Source organism: Pithys albifrons, chromosome 5 (assembly GCF_047495875.1).
Source record: "Pithys albifrons albifrons isolate INPA30051 chromosome 5, PitAlb_v1, whole genome shotgun sequence".
NCBI classification, from domain to species: domain Eukaryota; kingdom Metazoa; phylum Chordata; class Aves; order Passeriformes; family Thamnophilidae; genus Pithys; species Pithys albifrons.
Window position 1 is genome coordinate 47,860,941 of NC_092462.1, and position 23,564 is coordinate 47,884,504.

At 38.1% G+C, this 23,564-nt stretch overlaps 1 protein-coding gene across 1 annotated transcript in view; it reads left to right on the plus strand.

The window, feature by feature from the left end:
- Positions 1 to 940: 940 nt before the first annotated feature.
- The window catches only part of CHIC2 (cysteine rich hydrophobic domain 2), a 31,100-nt gene continuing 8,476 nt past the window's right edge, over positions 941 to 23,564 (plus strand). The window contains exons 1-5 of the mRNA XM_071556478.1: positions 941 to 1,243; positions 6,935 to 6,989; positions 7,136 to 7,291; positions 21,748 to 21,804; positions 21,971 to 22,030. Of these exons, the coding sequence (XP_071412579.1) occupies positions 1,125 to 1,243; positions 6,935 to 6,989; positions 7,136 to 7,291; positions 21,748 to 21,804; positions 21,971 to 22,030 (447 nt within the window). The 5' untranslated portion in view covers positions 941 to 1,124. The remainder of the gene's footprint in view (positions 1,244 to 6,934; positions 6,990 to 7,135; positions 7,292 to 21,747; positions 21,805 to 21,970; positions 22,031 to 23,564) is intronic.

Genomic DNA, 23,564 nt, shown 5'->3' on the forward strand with positions numbered 1-23,564 from the left:
TCCCACTTCCCACACATCCCCCTGCACTAGTCCCAGTAGACAACCCCTTAGCTCACACCAGGTGCCCAAACCCCTTGACTGACTTCACAGATGCCCAAAAAACGGCTAAACTCCTTGTGCCATTGTAGCCAAAAAGACCAGTGGTATCCTGGGGTGCATTAGGAAGAGCATTGCCAGCAAGTCCAGGGAGCTGGTCCTGCCCCTCTACTCAGTCCTAGTGAGGCCACATCTGGAGTGCTGTGTCCAGTTCTGGGCTGCTCAGGATGAGAGAGACATGGAGCTCCTGAAGGCAGTCCAGTGGAGGGTGGCAAAGATGATTAACGGACTGATTCTCTTTTATGAGAAAGGCTGAGGGAGCTGGGCCTGTTCAGCCTTGAGAAGAGATGACTGAGAGGGGAACTTATCAATGTCTGTAAGTGTCTGAAGGGAAGACGCAGAGTCTGATCGGTGGTGCTCAGCAATAAGACAAGACGCAGCAAGAAGAACCGGATGCACAGGAAGTTGCACACGAGTATGAGGAAGAACTCCTTTACAGTGCAGGTGACCAAGTACTGGAAAAGGTTGCCCAGAGAGGTCGTGGAAACTCCTTCAGTGGAAATTCTACAACCACTTCGATGCAATCCTGTGCAATGTGCTCTGGGATGACTCTGTTTGAGCAGGAGACTGGACCAGATGACCCACTGGGTCCGTTCCCTGCTGACCCGCTCTGCTAGTCTAACAAGGGCGGGCCCAGGAGATGCTCGGGGCTGGACCCTGCCCTGTCATGGACCTCCGCCCTGTCACGGACCCCAACTCTGTCACGACCCCCCGTCCGGCACGGACCCCAGCCCCGTCCCTGCCCCCTCCCTGTCACGAGCCGCTACTGTCACGATCCGGCCCGACGCGCCCCGCGCGGCCGGATGTTGTTGTTGTTGTTCCTGCCCCGCCCCCGGCCCTTCGCCCGCGGAGCGTGTCGGGCGCGTCCACGCCCGGAGCCGCTGCCGCCGCTCCCGCCGCCGCGGCCCGGCCCTGCCGCCGCCCGGCCCGGCCCGGGCCGCCCCCGCCGGCCCCTCCCGCCGCCTCCTTGGCCGGCCCCCGTCGCGTCGCCCCGGTTCCTCTGCCTCAGCGGACGCCCCGGCCCGGCCATGGCGGACTTTGATGAGATCTACGAGGAGGAGGAGGACGAGGAGCGGGCGCTGGAGGAGCAGCTCCTGAAGTACTCCCCCGACCCGGTGGTGGTGCGCGGCTCCGGCCATGTCACCGTGTAAGGGCCGCGCCGGGGCCTGGTGGCCGGGACGGGCGGTGGAGGAGGCCCGGGCGGCGGGACGGGGGCACCGAGCCCGCAGGGACAACTTGGGGCGAGGCGAGGGGAGGCGGGGGAAGTGCTGGGCCGGGCCGGCCGCCCTTCCCCGGCGGCCGTGGTGCTGAGACAGGGCTCTTCCCGGGGGGCTTCTGGGACTCGCAAGCGGGTGCAGACCTCCAGCTGGGCGCTGAGGAAACAAGGCTGGCATGGGCTGTGACTGGCAGAGGAATGTGAAGTATTTGTCCAAAATGATGAGCTGTCAGGAAGTAGAGTGCCGGTGTTCCTGTGTATAACAGGTATGTGCCAGCACATGACCGGCTGCACTATTGCTTAGGATTGTTTACGTACCTGTTACCCACTCCCATTTATCATGTGGCCACTAATTTAGCTCTGAGAGATTTAACAAAGAAAAGGCATCAGTTAGTCAGATAGGTACTTGTAAAACTGTGTTGTGATTGATAAGTGTTGTTTGACTGTGTTTAACATTGGAGCAACTTTAGTTCTGTTTTGTGAATGTTTGATATCTCTGGCAGTCAAGCAGCAAGTGACCATTAGCTTGTGTAGTACTTCTCTATAATAGAAGAGATAAGGGGGTATCTTTCCTTCAATCAGTTGAAGTGTGTTCTCAGTTATGAAATACACTGACAGAAGCTGAAATATCAAGCTGGAGATAAGATTCAGTAGTGAAAACTGGTTTGTTTGTTTTGTTGGGTTTTTTTAATTCAGCGTTCAGCAGGACTAATCTTGCAATAGAGACATAAAAGTGAAACGTATTGTGGTCTGTTGCTCTGAGTCCCATAAACTCCGCTGATTTTTGGATACTGGCCTGTCCAGAAATCCAGGATTAAATTTAGAGTAGTTTTGTGGCACTTGAGTACATTGCTTTGATAACTGGTTGACATGAATACTAATAGAGAGGCAGTGCAGTTAGCTGTCTGTTTAAAACCAGGAAGTAAGACATGGACAGTAAGAGAAATTTGGAGAGCTGGAAGGACACAGATTGGGCAGGAAGCTGAGGTGGCCCTGTGAAAGAATAGAAGTGTGTAGTCAGTGTGTTCAGTTCTGTTTATTGTGAACAGAAGTTGTACCAGTGATTCACTGAAAATAAGCCAGTAGCCTTAGCTTGTTTCTGGAAAACAGAACAAAACCACAGTTAGTTTTCATATTAAGAAATGAAAAGTATAAAGAACTAAACCAGAGCAAACATTGGTTTAGTCTCCAATGCTGGAAGGTAAGTTGTGCAAGACAAGATGAAGGGCCGCTAGTGGAATGTTGTGGAAGCTTGTAAAGTATTGACTGTGACTAGTTAAGGGCATTGTGGTTGAAGGATGGCTACCTTGTTAATTGTTCATTAATGGTTACTAGCTCATTATTACTTTAAGATCTTCCTTAAAGTACTTGTTCTGTAGGTTCGGATGAGCAATGAAATATGACTGTGTGCCTCCAAATTGGCAATTGATCTTCATCTACTTTCTTTACTGTGCCAAGGTTGAACAGCTCACTATATAGCATCAGCCACTTGTACCTTTGTACAGCCTATAACTTTTTTTGTCATTGATCCAGAAGCTTATTATTAAAAGTTAGATCCCCGTTAGAACATTCACTTGGTGGATGTAAGGAATAGGTCAAGTCCTGTGTATGTGATAAATTAGTCTTGCCAGTATACAAGCATGTATACGTTTTTAAGGTCTGACAAAAATTATCAGCAGTTAAGCAAATACTGGATTGATCTGTCTCTGACTCTGCAGTTGCTGAGTGCTTCTGTCATGTGTATATTTAAACAGAAGCTCTTTTCGTAGTCTGTTGTCATATCCTCTCTGAGCTTACATAGGAGTCATAATGCTGAGTTTGAAATATGTCAATTCCGTGACTACAGACTAACATCAGAAAGACATTTACCATCACTTGATTTCATCCAACAGATTATGGAAGTGTGTCATAGTCTTTTCTAAGATGAATTGTTAAAAGCAATTAAAGGAAAGCAGGTAAATATTATCCAAATAAAACACACAAAGGCCTTGCCTTTCCCTGATGTGGGGCTTTTCGTTTGCACTGAGAGTTTTCTCCTTAAACACACTGTTTGGACCATGCTGCAGACAATGCTAATTTTTTTTAACATGATTTTTTAAATATTCAATTCAACTGTTGCCACACCAGCAGAGTTGGGATAGCTTGGTAAACAGCAGTAACATTTCACCTGGTTTCTGATAATTTGAGGTGATGTCTTCTAACAGCAAGGAACTTGAAAGCTGAGAAAATATAGATCTTTACTTACAACTGAACTGACACCCAAGGTATTTCATACTTGTTTGTAAAATCATGTTATGGTAGGAAGAGAGGTACATGATGAGTTTGAAATCATGAAGAGAATATTTATGATAGGTGTCTGATTGTGTTTTTCAGTGATTGTTTTCCTGTTCCTTGACCAGTTGAGACATATGTGCCTTATATATAGCAGACCGTATTAACTGGATTTATTACTCTCTTGCAGTGCTGGAATGGTGGAGAGTTGTTGTGATGTGCTGATGTGCTTTGCTGTTACAGCACCTTGTGTTTTGATGCAAGATAACTTTTTGTAGAGAGGAAAAAACCCTCACAAATTATATTTTCATCCAAGTCAGTTTCTTTAATATTAAACTGAAGTCTGATAATGTATTTTGCAACCTTACTTTGTATAGTGGACATATGAGTGAAAGCAGGGGTCTGTGAGAATTATGGAGTGTGTTAAGATTTGTAGAATATGTATTTATTTTGTAAAGGTTGGGAACATATGAATGTAGAGTTGAGGGCAATGAAGAAAATGATTTAGTGTCCTCCTAAGAGACGACAAAGATGAAGACAGTAGCACATATCAGGTTTTTTTGTGTTAAGAAGATCTGAGCTGCAAGCTGAAAAAAACTTACGAATTGGCTGCATCCTATCTGTACTTTAAAGTTTCCACCTCTACCATTTCTTTCTCCACTGTACACAAAGGCTGGAACTCATCAGAACCTTTCAAGCAGAGTCATGTTCAAGAAACACTTTTTCAGGTCCAGGAAGGTTAAAGGAAGTACTCATGCATGAGGTGAGCATGGATCTGTGGAAGGCATGATGTAGAGTGGGAAAGGCACAGAGCAAACAGAGAAGAGTGCATGTCACTTGAGATGCAGTATCGTGCAGAAGAAAGTTAGTGCTACAGTAGGACAGCTGTCCGTGGAAGTGCATCTCTAAAATACTGATTTCTAACGTTTGATTTTAAGGTGCTTTTTTTCTGCTGTTTTTGTCAGAGCTATTAACGTCTTTACAATGAACATGTAGTAGTGGTCTGTGGAGTTTCTAATATTTTTATTTCCAAATTGCAGCATACAGTCAATAGTGACAATTCTGAGACCACAGAACTACTTACAGTGTATGGTATGGTCTGATAGGCTTTTATTGTGTGTAGTCACCCTTTTTTACTACCTGTGTATGGTAACAGACTGTAATGTGAAAAGCTCAGCATTGTGTTGGTAGCTGGTTGAGATTAGCTTCAGTTTTGCTACTGCACCATGGATTAAACATCACCACAAGCCTCGGGTACTGACTCTCAGTTTATTTGCTTATAACTTCAACCAAGTCTAACAGCATTGGTTGGGAGTTTCTGTCCTTTAATTCTGCCTCAAAATGTTTGTAATTTCAGATTTTCAGTGTTTCAGATACCTCTAGAGCTTTTTCATTAGGGGTTCTGTTGGGCATGGCTTTTGCCATCTTTGTGAGTACTTGTTTTTGATGGAGCTGTCAACGTTTGAATACTTTCAGATCATACATGCACCAAAAAAGCGCTTTGTTTCTGTCCTGCTGATTTCCAAAAAAATCTTCAGCATGAAACTGAGGAGGGTTTTTCCTGCAACTACATCTCATCATGACTTAACTGAGAGCAGAGAGACTTTATTGTGCATGTGACCTACCTGTTCATGCCTCAGAGTAAAGGGCTTCCTCAGTATTCTCAGTAGAGGAACTGCTGAAATTTTGTCTCATGCCTTGGGCAGGGATCAGCTTCATTTTAGTTCTTGTGAGAGAAGCTACTTTGGCTACTTCTGAAATGTATGTGGGTCCGAGGGATTCTTTTCAGACTTTGGTTTCCCCTCCAATTTACTGGCAATTTTAAGTAGCTTAACTGATAGGGCATGACACTTTCTGATATTTACGTAACTTTTGCCTCAGCACTTAGTTTCACTCAGAAGTTTGGGGTGAGGGTGTGTGGTCCTGCTGTGTTGGCATATTCAGTAGGATTTTCAATGGTAAAAATATGTTTCCAGTAAGTATGGGTTTTCTTTGTTCTGTGTTGAAGTAGTAAACTTGCCATATATGTCTCTGGTTAACAGTTTTCGTTTGTTACTTTACCAAATTTGAGAGATTTATAGAAGTTGTGGAGCTGCTATTCTAGTTACAAATACCGAAATATGGTAGATAACTTACGTGTAAATAAGGTCTTCCAATGTACAAAGGAGGCTTATAAGAAAGATGGAGAGAGACTTTACCAGGATGTGTAGTGACAGGACAATGGGCAATGGTTTTAAACAGAAAAAGCATGGATTTATTTAGGATATAAGTAAGACACTTTTTGTGATGAGGATGGTGAGACACTGGAGTGGGTTGCTCAGAGAAGTTGTGGATGCGCCATCATTGCAAGTGTTCAAAGTTCAGGTGGATGCAGCTTTGAGCAACGTGATCTGGTGACAGGAAGGTTAGACTAGATGATCTTTTGTCCCTTCAACACAAATCATTCTATGTTTCTACAGTTGGACTGCCAATAATCAAGTCTTGAGCAGTTTAGTTTTTCATTTGTGTTGTTTGTATCTGACAGTAAGACTGCTCTAGATTATATGCAGAAGTTTGTTAATTACAACTTAAATTATCCACTGACTGCTGTTTACCAAATTAGTAGCCAGTCATACATTTTTATTAATAAAGTTTTAGTCTGTATAGTCCTATTAGAAAATATTGCCCAGCCCACATGCCAGAGGTTCATCCGTCCGTGAATCAACCAGACAACTGTACAGAAGAAATATTTTTTTAATAGACAAGCTTAAACTTCTGATCTTTTGATCTTGTGAAACCCAGAAGATTCAGTAACTCTAGCTCATATCAAACTGCTTCATAGCTTTATATTCATAGTTAGTATGTTTCTTTTAAATTAGTTATCATTTAACCCATGTTTTGTTACATAGTATTTTTTATTTTGATGCTTATTACATATTTCTTTTCTGAAGAACAAGCTGGTATTGATTCATTTTTTTATGCTTAGAACTGTTATTTAGCACTGGATGAGCTTTTCTTCAAGATGGGTTTGTACTGGTGCAGGAAGGAGGTAATTCAAATTGTGGCCTTATTTTCCCTTTCCCCTTAAATACTTTGCTTTCCTCACTTTTCACTATTGCTGAGTTTGGGGAAGAGTCAACAGTGAGAACTATGAGAAGAGACTATAGGCAAGATGGATTTCATTCTGTGTACAATGGTGTTCTTTTGTCTGTTAGGATAATTTTAGGAATTACTTTTAGTAACAAGTATTGTTTTCCTGAAATTAATGCTGTTGCTGGTACAGACCCTGAGAGTATAATGAGGTACTTGTAATTTGTAGCATGGCTTAAGGTTATTTATAATTTTGATACAATCTTAATTTTGTTTTTGTAGGTTTGGACTAAGCAACAAATTTGAAGCAGAATTTCCTTCATCTTTAACGGGAAAGGTGAGTATCTCTGAATAGGAGTTTGGAACTGGAGTTAAGATTTTATTATAAGAACAAGTGTTTCCTAATGTAAACCACTGTAAAAGTAATAAATTGCACTGCTAGAGTACTAATTTGTTCTTTGTTTTTTTTTCTTTTGTTTGTAGGTTGCACCTGAAGAGTTTAAAGCCAGCATCAGTAGAGTTAACAGTTGTCTTAAGAAGAATCTTCCAGTTAATGTACGATGGCTACTATGTGGATGCCTTTGCTGCTGCTGCACTTTAGGTTGTAGTATGTGGCCAGTTATCTGCCTCAGTAAAAGAGTAAGTTCAACTATTCATATGATTTTTGATTTAGAATTGTGCTGGTTTTGTTCTCATTTTGGTTTTCTTTCTTTTTTTTATCTCTCACCATTAAAGACTTTGTGCTAGAACTTAAATCAGTTTTATTCCATACATTTTGATTTCAGTTGTCTGCCCTACTGGTTAAAGTTAAAAGAGACACCAGTCAGGACTTAGAGCTTGTAACTCAATGAGAGGTGGTATAGCTGAATGTCTCTCCTAGAACCATCTACTGTACAGCTCTTATTACTATTGAACTAACTTTCAACATGTTTTTAATAGCTGCATCCTCTCTGTGATACACTGAGATTTTCAGAATTTTGCAGTGATTGGGTGACAGATTGTTTTTGAGGAGCTTCTGATTACACTGTGGCCCGAATAACCATATGTTTTTGTTTAAAAAGGCTATTTTGAAAAAGGATAATTGTTTTTTCTTTTTGGATTTTCCTTCCAAGGTGTAGAGGAGTAAGATTCTTTTTTTTACATTAGCCTTTTGTCTGTGTACACTTGTCACTTACTGTATTGTTCATAACAGAAGCTCATTACATGTGCCTGGTTTTCACTTCCTTACCCTCAGTGCAGTTAATTAGGCTGCCCTCCCACCTCTTCTGTTTTTGTGTGTGTGAAAATTGTCTTTGACTAGTTCTATTTCACTACTTTGCAAGAAGTCTCCATGCCTCCCCATCATCTCCTCAGTATTTAGTATTGTTCATCTTTCCATTTCATGGCAAGGTTTGTGTTTGTTCTCTTTTTTCTGATACCTCTTAATGCTGCAACTTGTGTAATGTTAAGTACACTGAACATCATCATTATTTTCTCTATAAATAAAGTCCTCATTTTATAGGGTCAATAAATAAAGGCATTTATAGGGTGAACACTTATGATAACAAAACCTTTGTTTTTTTGTATCATTTAACTTTCTGTGTTAGGATCTTAATGCTTAGTCTGTTTAATATATTAACACTAGTTTTAATTGTATACACAAAAAGGTAGAAAAGCCTCCTGGTAGTGTTGGAGTCTGTGGAGAAAAATAACCAAAACAAAAATATTGATGCCACTATGAATTATATCATACTTGAGGTTTTCTGTGCTCAAGCTGTCACAAACCAGTAAGTCTCCTGTAGCATGATTTTATATCAGTAGCCCGAAAATCTGCTAGAAGAAATTAGAATCTGGTGATTGCTTCAGCAAATAAGTTGGTGACTTACCATTGTAGGCCTAGTTCTGCTCATTGCAAATACAAGGGAAGTTTGCATTGCTACTGTCCATGCTTAACTTCTAAATGAGGATGCCTCTGGTGCTCTGTAGTTTGAACCATTTTTCTCCTCTAATGGGTTGTAGCAGAAAATGATAACAGGATGTAACTTGGTAAGTGCCAATGTTGCAAACTCTCATCTTCTAAACTGGATCCTGTTAATCTACTATTAGAAGTCACAAATAATCTACTTTTTATACATTGTTAAACAGAGTCAGAAAAAAATACAAGGCCCTCAGCATTGGGGGTCAGAAAAGAGCATTTGAAGCTAAGAAGAGAGGTTCTGTATGGGAATCTGGTGAAGGAACAGTTAGAGAAGTTCTGTTGAAGTTTGCCTGGAATGAGGTAAAAAAGTAAGCTCCTTCCAAAAGGATAAATCTGAAAAAAACCCCCTCAGCCATGGATAGTGGTGTCACTGTTGTTGTCATATACAGAGATTGCATAAAGACAGAAGAGTTTTGGAAAGAGAATGGACAGGAGGAGCTTGGACACGGACTTGAAGTTCTTTGAGTCATCCTAGAGGTGTGGCCTGACTGTCAGTAAATGTTTCATTTTTTCTGTTTAAGCAGGTATCAGAAGACATTTAAGGACCTTTGCACCTTTTTGTGCACTTGGATGTCCAGCATTAGAGAAATTGAGCTTTGGATGCAGCTGCCTAAACACAGTATGTAGAAGCCACAATAACACTAGACACCGATGGCACTCCATATCTGTGTTTAGGTAGTTTAATTTTTCCTCCAGAGTAAAAGTAGTTGAAGTCAATCCGGAGATTTCCAGTAGATACCATCTGTCCATGTCGGCAGTTCAGCAACTGGATATATGCTTAGAGGGTTTTCTTTCAGACAGAGAAATCAGAACTTTGTGTCTGTTGGGCATCTGGAGAGTATAATATATATAAGAATTAATTAACTTGTGTTCTTAAGAACAAAATGAAAGGGAAAAAGAGCGATTTCCCAAACTCCTAACACTTAATCCTGGAAATGGCTGGGAAAGAGTACTTTTTTCTGGTAGAGGAGAGAAGGAGGAAAGCTGTGAAATGTATTTCAAGGGCAATATTAGAAAATTCTAGTATAAGAAACAAGCAGAAGAATTTTTAATTATTCTAGTCAGGGCTACTACTCACACAAAAACAGTGTAAAGTTACTGCAACTTGAGTTGCTTGTATAGGTGATGTCTAAGGATTTTAATGTGTATTTTATAGATTTTTATAGAATTATATAAGTTGAATCAGTTTTCCTAAGTTTCTCACATTTTAGGTGATATTTAGAAGTCACTGAGCACTTTCACACACATGACTAAGGACATGTTGTTTTGAAGAACACTTGCAAGGACTCCAACTGAGACAGTAAGATAGCTTGTAGTCAAAACAGGATAGTCAGCTCAGAGCCCTTGAAGGGGCTCCAAGGGGTGGTTCTGAGGAGTTCTAAGGATGGGCACCAGGGTAAATGGTACCATGAGCTGGCGATAGATATCACATACATTAATTACTGAAAGCTATAAAAACCGTAACGTTTGGCTGACGTGCATGTGCATACCTTTAGTATGCTCCTTAGAGGCTTCTTTAATAGAAGCTTCTTTATCTGTCTGTCTCCAGTAATGTTTTGAAAGTCTTTTGCGGGAATTTAGGGATCATAGGTGTGGTTTCAACTGTGTCTTGGTACATAGATCCAGAACAGGAAAAGGTAAAGTTGATATAAATCCTTTAAATCACTCTTATCTGGAGTTACAGTTGTTGTACCTTTCAAGATCTCAGTACTGAACTACATCCACAAGCTTTTAAGATTTTTCTTTTATGCAGAATTTTTCATCAGTTTGTGTCAAAATGCTGTGACAAGTGCAGGAAACTAATGATAGGTATTTTCGTAGAAGAGGGGAAGACGAGAGACAGTGCATTAGCTGGAGCTGCTCAGCAAATTGGCGGCAGTTGTAAATACCACCTGGTTCATATAGCTTCCAATTTGTTTCTTGGTCAGTAGATTCCAGTAGAATTGTGACAAGAAGCAATGTCGTAATCTTCCACTAAAAAACCATATTCCTAGACTGTTTTGGTTTGCTGCTAGTGCCACAGTTTTGCTGATACATAAAACTAATGTATTCAATATGAAGTAGTCACATTTGAACTCTTGAACTGCTCATGTCTGACTTGAACTGTGTCTTGGAAAAGGGTTGTGTTGATTAAATCATCTTCCATGCTTTGATTTCTTTAGATAGCCTTTCACTGGCCAGACTTAGCCATAGTGTGAGAAATAGATCAACACAGTCTTATTATAAGCAAAATTAGTTGAGCCAAGGTAAGATTTTTTATTCTTTACCAAATCAGGGGTTTCTTTTTTTCTTTTTATATTATTTTGATATTATAGGGAACTTATAGGTGTACCATGAGGAATGTAAGTTGCCAGGTTCTGTCTGGACCTGGCACCAGGGACTGTTATGGACGGTGAGGGGAAACTACAAGTACCTGAAACAAAGTGTAGGAGACAAAGGCCTCTTTTGCCATGTGGCAGGCTCTGTGAACAAAGAAGACCCTCCATCCTGTGTGAGGAATCCTCCATAGCCAATTAAGAAGAGGATGATACCTCCTCCCCTTGGAGAAGACACCTTTTTTGGTTAGACCAGCAAGCCAATGAATATGCATTGTCTGATGAATACAGGCAGGGCTCTGTAAGGCTACAAAAAGGTGTGAGGTCTGAACGTGAGGTGTGCTTCCAGAGCCCCTGCGGTTTGAGGCACCAGCTCACACTGAAAATAAATCTTTCCTTTGGTTATATCTCCTTTGTTTCATAGGTTATTGCCATCTTCTAAGTTTAGGAAAAGGAGAAATTTCTCACTATTTGTATGGTCACAACAGCCAGGATTCACTTTTTGAGGAAATGGTTCCAGGATGTCATGCGCTTGTTTCTTCCCTTTGACTTGTAGACACATTGAACTATTTCCCACTGGTGCTCAATACTGTGAAACAAGTATAATAAATGATCAATAAATAAAATGTTGCTTATTTTACAGTACCTGCACTTGTCTGAGAAGTGTTACCCAGAGAGCTTTCCTAATTCAGCCCTGCCCTAAGTGATTCCTAGTGCAAGGCCAGGTTACTTGGAACTGATCTGTGTTATATCCTTTGCTGCAGTGATCACAAAAGACTCCCAAGACCATACAATTAGAGTTTGATTTCTGAAGGGAGTGTTCCCATCTCGAAGTTTGTGTAGATCGTATTTTAATTACACAATAAAAATATACAAGTCTTCATCTTTGCCCTCTTCTACTGAAATAGAACGCTAAAATTGGTTTTGTTGAACATATGCACTGAGCTAGGAAGAGGGAGTGTTTCTCAAAGATTTTACTAAACAACAGTTTCAACTATACAATTTCTTACTTTTAATATAGAAGAGTAATTTTTCTCAGAATGACCAATTAAGATGTGTCTGTTTTAAAGAGTGAATCAATATACCGTGCTCTTAAATTGCTGGTATAGTTTGCAGCTCTTTCTCAGGGTTCTCAGCTCTTTTTAAGGTTCCTGTAGACAAAATGGAAATTGCAGCTTCAGAGTTTGTGGAGTTACAATAATTCTTTTAGTCTTTTTCTATATTCTCTATTTTTACTGCCTTTCATTGACTTTTTTAATTCCAGTGTGGGAGTGTTATCACAAATGTAGGTAAGATTTTTGAAATTGCAGACAGTTATTGAAGGTTTATGTATTATGGGAATGGGTGCTTATTTTTGTGCAGTGAAAAATAAGGTAATGGTTTGTCTCCTTAAATCAGCAGGTGCTTCAGACTAGGAGTTTATTAAGTCACAGACGTTTGTAAGCTTAATTGTTACATCACTTTAACGCATTTCCATGCAATGAAAGCCTTCCCTTCACTGAATTTTTCTTTTCAGTGGTTTGTTCAGTGCTAGTTTTGGAAGTCTTTGTGCAGTGTTGTGTCCTTTCTTTGTTCGCATTGAGGTATTTGAGAAAAAGCCTGCTACTCTTCACCAGTAAAATAAATGTTTTATTTGATTCAGTGTCTTATTGCCTCTCCTTTTATGTGGCCTTGATTTGATTTTAATGAATAAAAGCTGCAAGAAAGTTGCAGGAAGTATAGTACCTCATTTGCATATCTAGATTATCAATGATCTTCAGTGATTTTACTCATAGACTGCACCATTGTTTCTGGGATGAGTTCCAGATTGTACAAATGAACATTAAGTCTTTAAGTTATTGTTCTTCAAGTGAAAAGAATGTGAATTATAATTCAAAAAGTGCTGCAGGCTGAGGTGCCCATTTGAAGCCACTTTTTCAAATGAATTGGCACTCATTTTCAGTATTAACTAAATGCTGTAGTTCCTGATGTGTAAATAGGATAAATAATTTCAACAGAAACAGTAACAATGAAAGCCATGATAGAATTGCAGTACCACTAGATTTTTAAAAGCTGGTATTGTACAAGCAAATTGCATGTTTCAAAAGCTTTATGGGCATTCTCTTAAAATGAATAGAATTAGATATTTAATAGTGATCTGTACTAATACTTTCAAGAGCTACTTGTTTGTTTCTGAATTCACACAAAGCGGATGAATGCTGCATAAGCCTCATCATTACTTGTCACTTAAGTAGCAGTTCACATCTTCAGAGTGCTGTATAAACATAACCTAATTACAACATCCAAAGTGTTGATTAAGTTAAGTGTGTGGTGGAGTAGCTGGAATGAATTTTCTTAAATACAGTAGTCTTACTTGTCAATGGATGATTCTGATGTTAAAATATATTAGCTCAGTTTATTGAAGGTATGAATACATTACATTTATTTTCAAAACTGAAGAAAACATATTTTTCTCTTACACCTATCTGCTAGGGACTTTGCACTGGAAGTAGTCTTAACAGCATAATACTTTTCTGAGGCCTTCCATGAGGCAGTTGCATTAGACAGAAGGTGCCTTGTTTTTGAAGTCTCTGTTTTGACAATTTACACTATAATTCAGTTTGGAAGGATCTTTAAAATTGTAATGTATTATGTTTATCCTAACCAGAGCATGTCATCTCTATGTTGGCCCTAGTCAACTTAGTAAAACTTTTTCTCAGCTAGAACTTGTATGTATCAAATATGCATTCTTTACCACTGTCTTCAAATGAATTCAGAGGTCCTTTTTAAAATTGTATTAATTAACTATGAAATGAAAACTTTAAAAGAATCAGAAGATTCAGACCTGGTATATTTTGCTTTAAAAACTTCAAGTGACAAAGGTTGTAGAACAATCTAAAAGTGAAATCATCATCTCTGTAGCTCTGTGCTAATTGTTTTTCTATATCTGAAATCAGATTTTATTTCCTGCAAAAGCTCATCAGGTTTTTATGTGCTTTCCTAAAGGGTATAGTGATGAGTTGGTGCATGGTGAGGTGTGGGAGCTGCTGGTTTTACCATGTCTTTTAATTTGTGGACCTGCTTAGTGAACAACAGAACAGTAAGATTGGCATGAAGAATACTTACAAATACAAGTAGATCACAAAATACTAGTTTGTTTCTTTATAAGTCAAATGCAAACCCTTTAGTATTTCAAAATACGAGTTCTGAAGTTAAATTTGTAATTTGTGTTATTCTTAGTAATGGTTTTGTATAAATCCTAAATGTATCATATTCCTGGTATCTATAGTGAACATTCCAAATGTTATGTAAAATGTAATTGCATTTGTCATCAGAATTATATGTCTGAACATTTTAATATTAATCAAAATAATGTGCATAAAATTAACATTTCCATGTTGTCATGGCCAAGGTATACGAAGGGATCATGCAGTGGTTTGGGTTTAATATTGATTTTTATGTTGTTCTTCCTGTCCGGTTTGACATGTTTCTGTAAATCCAAACATGTGCTAGGTGAAACTTGCATAGAGCTATTTTGAAAGATCATGATAAAAATAGTCTAGTTGTTTGTTAGATTTGAAAATTCAGTTTAGGAAGGGACATTTTTAGTATTCTGTCTTTAGGAACGTGTAGGTGATGCCAAATAGGGAGCATATGCAAACATTGTTGAGGATAGAATTAGAAGGCAGAATTACCTGAAATTTATGTGATAAAATAAGTAGAAAGCAGTTGGCTGAACTTCTTATACTGTTAAACAAACATAAAAGTAGAATGGAGTTCTGTCAAGTGTGAGGTACTGGCACGCTTCTGTGCCTCTTCTTCTGACTTTTCTCAAAGTAGCCTAGGTCTGGAAAGTGTTCACTTTCCCACTTTATTAAAGAAATCAGAGTAAAACCTTATTTTCTGACTAAATGTTGCACTCTCAGTAACTCAAGCACTAGCTATAAAGAAAGTTAACTTGTTATTTAACAAAGAAAAAGTAGCTCAAGAAACATTACTACTGACAAAACAGTTGGGAGGATGAGTGGGGCAGTTCTACAAAGGAGAAGGTGAAAGAAGTTAATAAATATTCTTCTATCATACCAAACATAAAGTCACCAAGTACTTCTAATTTTATAGCTCATAAAAATAGTTTCTGCTAAATTTTTGAATAAATTGCTGAATCAGAAACAATAATGATGGCAATTTTTTTTTTAAGTAGCCAGATTTTTTGCTAAATTGGTTAAGTAGCTGCAGGATCAACCTACTTCACATTCTGTATTTTTCTGATTCAGTCCTAGATGGACAAAGTGTTGTAGGGGCTATTCCTTTCAGAGAGATTGTTCTCTTCAGCATGCACACTAGTGAAGTGTTGGATTTTACAGTTTTCTTAGAGTTGTTTTGCTAAGTTGTGCTGCTTTTCACTCTTTCTGGCCATGTAGCTTCTCTTCCTTTCTTGGTCCCTGCCCTTAGATACTCATAACAGCAGGAGTCAAAGGAGTGTTCCCAGGAACTGGTGCTTTATAATTTGTACTTTTAGAGAAGTCGCTGGCAGGCTCTGGGTCTGTATTATGTAACAATTTGTAGGCATTATCAGAATACTCCAGGCACTATGAGTGGTTTGGAGATTATGAAAACTTGCTGATATAGATGTAAGCTGTTCCCTGCCAGCTGGCTTGAAGTGAATGGGAATATTTCTGGGCACAGTTTCATTTCTTAATAGAAGTGTAACCTGAGATCCTCTACTTTCTCCATCTACATTGGCCTTGAACAATGTTCCATAGCCTACTACTGGATATTTTGGAAATAAATGACAGGGACAGAAGGTTGCATCTCTCTAACCTTAAAAGAGAAGGTGGAGGTGGAATTTTCATTCATGGTCTGTTGAAAATTTCTCACAGGGAATGGCATCAGATGAGTTATTTGATGGAGATTTGGTCCTATTGTCATCCATTTTATGTGTTCATTTTCTGTGGCCTTTTTTTGTGGAAATGTCCTTCAGCATGAGGTGGATGCTTTAGATCCTCATGGCTGTTTTGAGTAATTTGTTTGGAGTGATTGGAGCCTCATGGGTTTTATTTCCTCATAATGACAGAGAACCAGAGCTAGAATTTAATCCTAGAATAATGGAGTTACAAATATTTATTTACAAGTCCAAGTAACAACATTAATTACAGTCCTGATGTTTCATGGATCAATTCAACATCTGTCTGCCTGTGAAATGTTTTTCCACATCTCCATTAGGCCTTCTTGAGGGAAGCGTGTTAATTTTGCCAAGGTCTAGACTATTTCTTCCACAAGGCTTTTCCATAGTTTTCACAATGGTTGGCTCTAGTCACTGCCATCTCATTATAGCAACATTTACTTGGTGACTTAGCTCTTACTGAACAGCGAAAATATCAAGTTAACATCTTGAGTCTGTTGGACTTTCTATATTTGAGACTTGTAATCAACTTCTAGGAACTTTCTTTGATAATTTCTCTCTTCTATGTCTTTCTACTGCAGATGAAGATGACTTTGGAAAATACTCATTCTGTCAGTTAGTACATTGGTGATAATAAAATATCCTCTCCATGTTACTTCTTCATGAGGCAGTTAAATGCCTCCCTGACATCCGATCCCATCAGATCTCGGAAGCTAAGCAGGGTCAGCCCCAGATTAGTACTTGGATGGGAGACCTCCTGGGAAATACCAGGTGCTGTGACAGTCCCGAGGACTTCACTGGCACTGTCCAAGCTCGCTCGGCCGTGGCAGATGAACCTCAGGACTTAAACGGTGGGGCCAGTTCTGCGCACGCTGTGCCTCACCTAAAAAATCCACTGCGCAGGCTGGAAGGGCACACCCACGTGGGGCAGCCCTTCCCAAATCTTCGTTCGCGAAGCCGAGCCACACACACTTCTTCATGATACACATGGAGTGTATGTTTCTGTACACCTTCTCCATTCTCCACATATTTCATGGCTTTAGTCCTTTTTTAAACCGTCAAGAAATTGGAGAATCAGGTCAAACAGTCTTTGGCTTAGATATTAAAAAAATGTTACGTGTCAAATAATGCTGAACCTCTCTTTATATCGGTAAACAATGTGGTGAAAGAGACCTTTCCAGGAAGTAATTGGTCTGATTGAGTTCAGTAAGCTTTAAATTCTTCTCTCTGTGATGTATCAACCCAGGGTTGAGAGCTGGAAAAATCCCCAGTTTATAGATCATGTGAGAGTGGGGGACAGTATCCTCAGGGCTGTCTTTCAGAATGGGAAGTTTCATGAGGTCAATTTGATGTTGTCAGTTCTCCTGCCCCAGAATTCTATGGATTATATTTCTCTTTGCTTCATTAGTAGCTGTGATCTGTGCTTTATGTGGCACTCACTTTCTGCACAGAATAATCTATATGGTAAGGCAGGATGCAGCAATATCATCTTGTTGTCCAAGGCAGTTATTTCACGATCATACAAAAAGCACCAGACTTACATTTTTTTTCCAGATATGCTTCAATCTGTTCTGTATAGGTTTCACTTGCATGGATGATGCAGTGGCACGTGGGATGAGCACCTTTACAGTAGTCTATAAAATAAGAGATATCCTACCTACTAATAGAAGAGATGTTGCAAGATCTACATGTTCACCTATGTAGTTCTTCAAACACCTTTTCAAATTACTGCATGTGCTGAAACAGGTATTCCAGCATGTCAGGATCTGAAATCAACTCAGGTTTCACCTTGATCCTCTTAGCCCTTCACAAATAGAGAATTCCTCAGTCAGATGGAAGTCTTACAATTTACAGTTCATGAAGGGTTTGCAATAGAGTGTTCAAGATGAGGATTTTATTAGCACAGCTGTATGTAATTCAGTTATGTGTATTTTGAGTACAGCTTTGGTATTCATGTGGTACCAATATGGGCCTCAAAATTGGCTTGGAAGATGTTTTGGCATGTTGAAAGTGAGCAACAGTTCTGTGACTCAGTTTCTTCTAACTTTCTATTTAATTGTGTGTGCTGATAACTAAATTACTTGGGTATAAATTTTGTACTCAGAATGAATAGAAATTCCTGCTTCTGTCATGAATGGAGATAGTACGGTTCAGACCTCTGAGAGGACCCTTTGGCTTTTTCCTATGGTGTATAATACTAATTCTGGCCATGTAAGAATCAACAGAAGTCCGCCTAAAGTGGTCTCTTTTTGAAATGTGAGCATAAATTGTATTTGTTCAAGGAAATACTCAAAACTAATAATGATTGTGGTGAAGTTTTGTATGAAGGTATTTGAAAATCTCATGCTGTTTATTAGACTAATGTTTGCTATATTAACATATGTTTTCAGATGAGAAGTCAAAGATCAAATGCATGTAGTGGAAGATTCTTTGTTTTTTCTCAGACAACTATGATCAAAATTGTTAGATCGTGTTGTCACTATCCATGTTGTTTCCTCACTTAATAAAGACAAATGGAGGTACTCAGATTAGCAATGTTTTGGGAGTCACGTAAGATCCTTTTGTTTAATATTGTACCAGTCCTTTACTGATTTACAGCAGGAATTGAGGGGGTTTTGGCCTGTTCACTAACATGGTTTAGTGTAATATTTGTGTTCCAGGTCATGCACTGCGAGGGAGATCCCTGTTGCTGCACAGCCTTCTAGTCCAGATGATAGCTACATCTGGAGCTGTAAGCTAACTGCACTAGACACTGCAAAGACTGACAGAAAGCTCTTGAAGTTGATAATACATTCTATACTACCTTGTTTCTGCATGAAAAGTTCATATTTAGGCTTGGATTTTTTTTTCATCCACATTTAAGGGGAAAACTTTTTCTGAATCAAAAGAAATAAGGATTGGTGAAAGTGTATTCTGAGTTGGGCTTTTTTGGTAGTCTGTTTTTTCAGAAAACACTGTTAGACATTAATACCTCTAAAGACTCATTTTTTAATAGAAATACTTCATTAAATGTTGCATCTAGAAAGTTGAAGAGGTCCATTTCACAGAATTCTGTGGATAGCATTTAAGACTATCTGCTTTTTTCATGAAGTATTTTACAAACTGTACTTTCTTATCATTGGTACTTGAATTGCAGTTTTTGCTTTGCTCAAATATTGGACTGGTTTTTTAATGAAAATAAAATTTAAAAGCTGGATAGTATTAAATCTTTCTAATAAGCAAGTCTCTCTTCCACTTAATTTGTGCTTTTGTTGTGGCTAACAAATAATTTGTTGTACGGGGTTTTCTGTACGCCATTGATAGAATATATAAGCTTGTCATCCTAGTGTGCTGAAAATGCTACACTCAAATCAAGTGTTCCTTTCTGGTTTTGTATATCCTCACCTGCTCCTCACTGTAAATCATTGAGATGTCAAGAGCAGTGATTAATTAAGCTGCACGTGCAAGTGCTTTTTTTCACCTGTCAAGTAGGAAGAAAACTTACTATAGTGAATTGTGTGATGCTGTTTAATTAATTTGTTTTTATTCCAGGCTCTGAGGTTTGCAGAAATATTTTACAGTCTAATTTTCATTAACATTTTTGTATTGATAATATGATGTGATTTGGAAACTATGACTGTCCCAGATGATACTACAGGAAGGATTATATTTAAGGCTCTGTGAAGATAAATAATCATGGTCTTGAGGATGCATGTATTTTTATCTCACGCTAGTCTAATTATTTAAAACTGTGTTATTTAAATAAACCATTTAATAGGACATAACTACCTATCAATTTCTTATTTATATGTATGTATTGTAGTACAGATGTAATTTTATTGGAATTTGAAAAGCTTGGATGTTTTTCACAGGCTTTGGGGCAAACAAATTAAATTGTATAGTGATCTTAATCTATTATTAAAAGGTCCTGGAAAGGAAGATTACAAGGTAGATTCAGGTTTTGAATCAATTTTGCCATTGGTTTAGCAGCGGGTGGGCAGGCAGATGCCTGCTCAGAGTAGAACCTATTGCCATTTTTCACCATTGATAGAGTAGCCTTTCAGAGTCAATGAGCTCTGTCAATGTGAGCTTGTCAAGGCTACAACTTCATAGACCTGAGAGGCGGTTTGAGAGGTCAGCCCTTTTCAGGTTTGCTGTGATGCAAATGAACTTTAATGCTTAAACAACTATTGGAATTTTTATGTCTGCTCCTTGTTCTTTTTTCTTCACAAAGTCATTGACGAGACATTCAGTGCTTTTTAAATTGGAAGTTGCATTGTGCTAAAGACCTAGTACAGATTTACGGAGGGCTGAAAGCAGTTAGATCATGTTCTTTTCATGGTGCGATTAGAATCAAATCGATTTCCCTACAGCCTTCAGCATTCAGATGGCAATTTTAACAAAGCTTGGGGGCTAGACAAGGGACAAAACGACTGAACTGAATGTTAATTACACTCTGCAGCCTTATTTTCTTTTGATTTGGAGCTGACTGGCAACTAAATTAACAAAAGTGTGACCATAACTGCTGCCCTATTTTCATTTAAAAGGAGAGCAGACTCTAAAAGGCTATCTTTACAAAGAAACAAGTGAGGTCTACTGATTATTGTTAAAGGGCACTGTCTTTAAAAACATAATAATAAGAATAACCAAAAAATACTCAAATTTCCAATTGATATGATAAATTAGTCACTCTCACATCCACCTTCTGATAATTTCTTGACTTGTGCTTTTTAAAATAAAACATAATAAAAAATGTAATGAATACTCATATATAACAATGATCTAATTTTTAATCATGTGACCACAGTACATGCTTAGATGTGTTTCCCCACAGCCCCTTCAGTATTAAACTGGAGACAAACTGGTGTTTGAAAACCAAGATGTTAATATTTGAGAGGAAATTAATAATTTTTTGTCTAACTTTTATTTTACTCATTCTTGTTTCTCATGGCAACATTTAGTTTGATATTTTAAGGTTCATTTACAGTATTTTGTAGTAATAACAGCAAGATGCTTTCTCATCCTTTCCCCTCACCCCTCTCTGCCTTGTAAGGAAGCTGCAGCTGCACTAAGTTGTCATTGCTCCATCCTTTGCACCTGCAGCTCTGTTGGTCTCATCTTAACACCTGGCACCATGAATTATCCTCTTTTTATTCAATCTGTAGCAAATCCCATTTAGAGCTCAGCAATAGATATTCTGGCAGTCAAATGACTATAAATGTCAGTATGTATTTCTCAAATGAAAGTATAACTGAATAATTATACTCAAAATGCTGCAAAACTTTACAGCACAAAATGTTCTTTAATTCTAGCATACATAATCTTAAAAAACTGCTCAGAACAGCTTTCACCATTCTCTGACGTGTCAAGTGTGGACAGTACTTGCAGTACTGTCAGGCAGTAAACCTTTGATATAGAATCCTAAATACTGGGTTTGCTTTTTATACAAATCACATCCATGTGTGCAATTTACTGTAAATTCTGCATTTGGTTTTTCAGTCTCTAAAATCTGGATCTAAATGTAACAAATTCCTCGTTTATTTAAAGTATTGTGTGTTTGTACTTAACCTACAGCATTGCAAGATAGTTCCTAATGTTTGCAAGTTTAGCTGCTGACCTCAGAAAACAGTGCACTTAGACCACTGATACTGAGGCAGCAGTGTTCCTACTTTTTATACCTCAAAATTTCTGTGATTTTAAAGTTATAACAGCCATAAGAACCAGAGAGCTTATATATTGACAGGTTTCTTTCCAAAGTGGTTGAAGATCATTATTTGGCTGCCATAAAAAGTTGTTTCTCTTCTAGATACTATTTAATACTGGAGAAGTTCTGGTAGTACTGCAGACCACCCTGTACTCAGTCACTGTCCCGTACCTCTCTCCTTTTCACACAAAAGCAGCTGCAAACCCAAGTTTTTCTGAAACCAGTCAAGAGTAAAATTCTTTCTCATTTGTCTTCCAGACACGAAGATCGATTGAGAAGTTATTAGAATGGGAAAACAATAGGTTATACCACAAGGTGAGTGCCGCAGGGAGCAGCTTCGTACTGTTGGAGTTTGAATTGCACAGTATGGAAACAGATGCTTTTGTTGAACGAAAAATATGAAAGGTGGACAAATGGGCAAGTCTGTGTGCTGCTATAAAATACAGCTCATTTTTCTTCTTTTTCTTTCCTCCTTGTCTAGCTGTGCTTGCATTGGAGACTAAGCAAAAGGAAATGTGAAACGAATAACATGATGGAATATGTAAGTTAAAGGGCTGTTTTGTGAGTTTCTCTATTAAATGATCATTTATTTTGCTTCTGATCTTATTCTTTTCATGATTATTAATCAGTAAAGGTGTCAGGAGCTTAATCGCCTGAGTGCAAGGATTTTCTACGGTTCACAGATGCATGGTTTCATGTGCAGGACTGATTTATAAAGTTATGAATGACTTGAAAACAAGGCTTCACTGTGTTCTGAAAAATAATAAATTAATTGCCAAGATAAAATAGCTTGAACATGTGCTGATGGAGTGTGAAATTTTAGATGCTGTATAAAGAATAATCCCAACTTTGGTTACGCAGCAAGTCAGATATGGCTATTTTATATAATGCTAATCAAGTCTAAAAGTATGGAAGAAAACCTTTCAACTAAGCTGTTGGAGCTTAAGAAACCTTTAGCCTTTTTAGATTTTAACTGCCCCTTACCTCAGCTATCTTGAAAGTATCTTCAGTCAGTCTCTGGAGTTTTAATTTACTTCACTCTTCGGCTGAGACTCCATAAGCTCTTACTGGAAATAAACAGTGAGAAGTTAATATGTGCTTTAAAATGAGTGATGTCCAGTGTAGGATTTCAGTTTGTTCAGTTTGCAACCTTCTTGTTCTTTTTTAGTACTTTTCTTATTTTCATTTTCAAAATATCTTGAAAGGACATAGGATAGGATGAAATTAAGTTGCTAAAGTACAAGAAGCATTAGAATTTCCATAATTTCTTTTAAGGCATTAGGAAGTAGGCAGTAGGAAGGTTAACTTTTTAATAATAAAGATTAGCTTTTGAGAAATAGCTACAGTATTAGTTGTAACTGATCTGTGATCTTCCATTGCACAGTACTTTGTCTATTCTTTGAAATAACAAAGCTATAACGCATATGATAATTTCAAACATGATTAAACAGTTCAAAATTATATTAAAATGATCTTTATCTTTTAGTCTTCCCCTTTTTCCTGTTTCTGCATTAGATCTTATTTCTAGCCTGAAATATAAGGTCTTCAAAATGCTTTTTAACAGAATTACTCTATTCAGTTCACTGACTAAGTACTTTTTGTGGCATCTATTCCAAAAAATTTTTTGGGTTAGATGTATGAGTTTGACTGAAAATGGAATAAATCAAATTTCAGATGGGAGATTTACGTTTTACATAAATGAAATGGTTCTTATTTTGCTGAAAACTTGTTTTTCTACAGGAAACATTATCAAACCTGATGTTCTCAGATTCAATTGAAAAAATCCACAATGCGAGTTTATAGATAACTATGGCCCATCAACATTTACAGATGAATATATTCTATTAAATATAATTTAAAATCAGTTGACTCGTTTTCATTAATAATATATATGCATGGACATAGAGTTTTACAGGATAAAGGTCAAAGATTTTATTTTCAATTTGTGAAACATCTAGTATTGTCTCTGGATATATTTAGTAAGAAGATTTTTACAAAATCTTACTGTACCATTTTCTCATTTTCAGTGAACTGATTTGCTGGTCTCTTAAAAACCCCTTAATGTGTTCATTGTT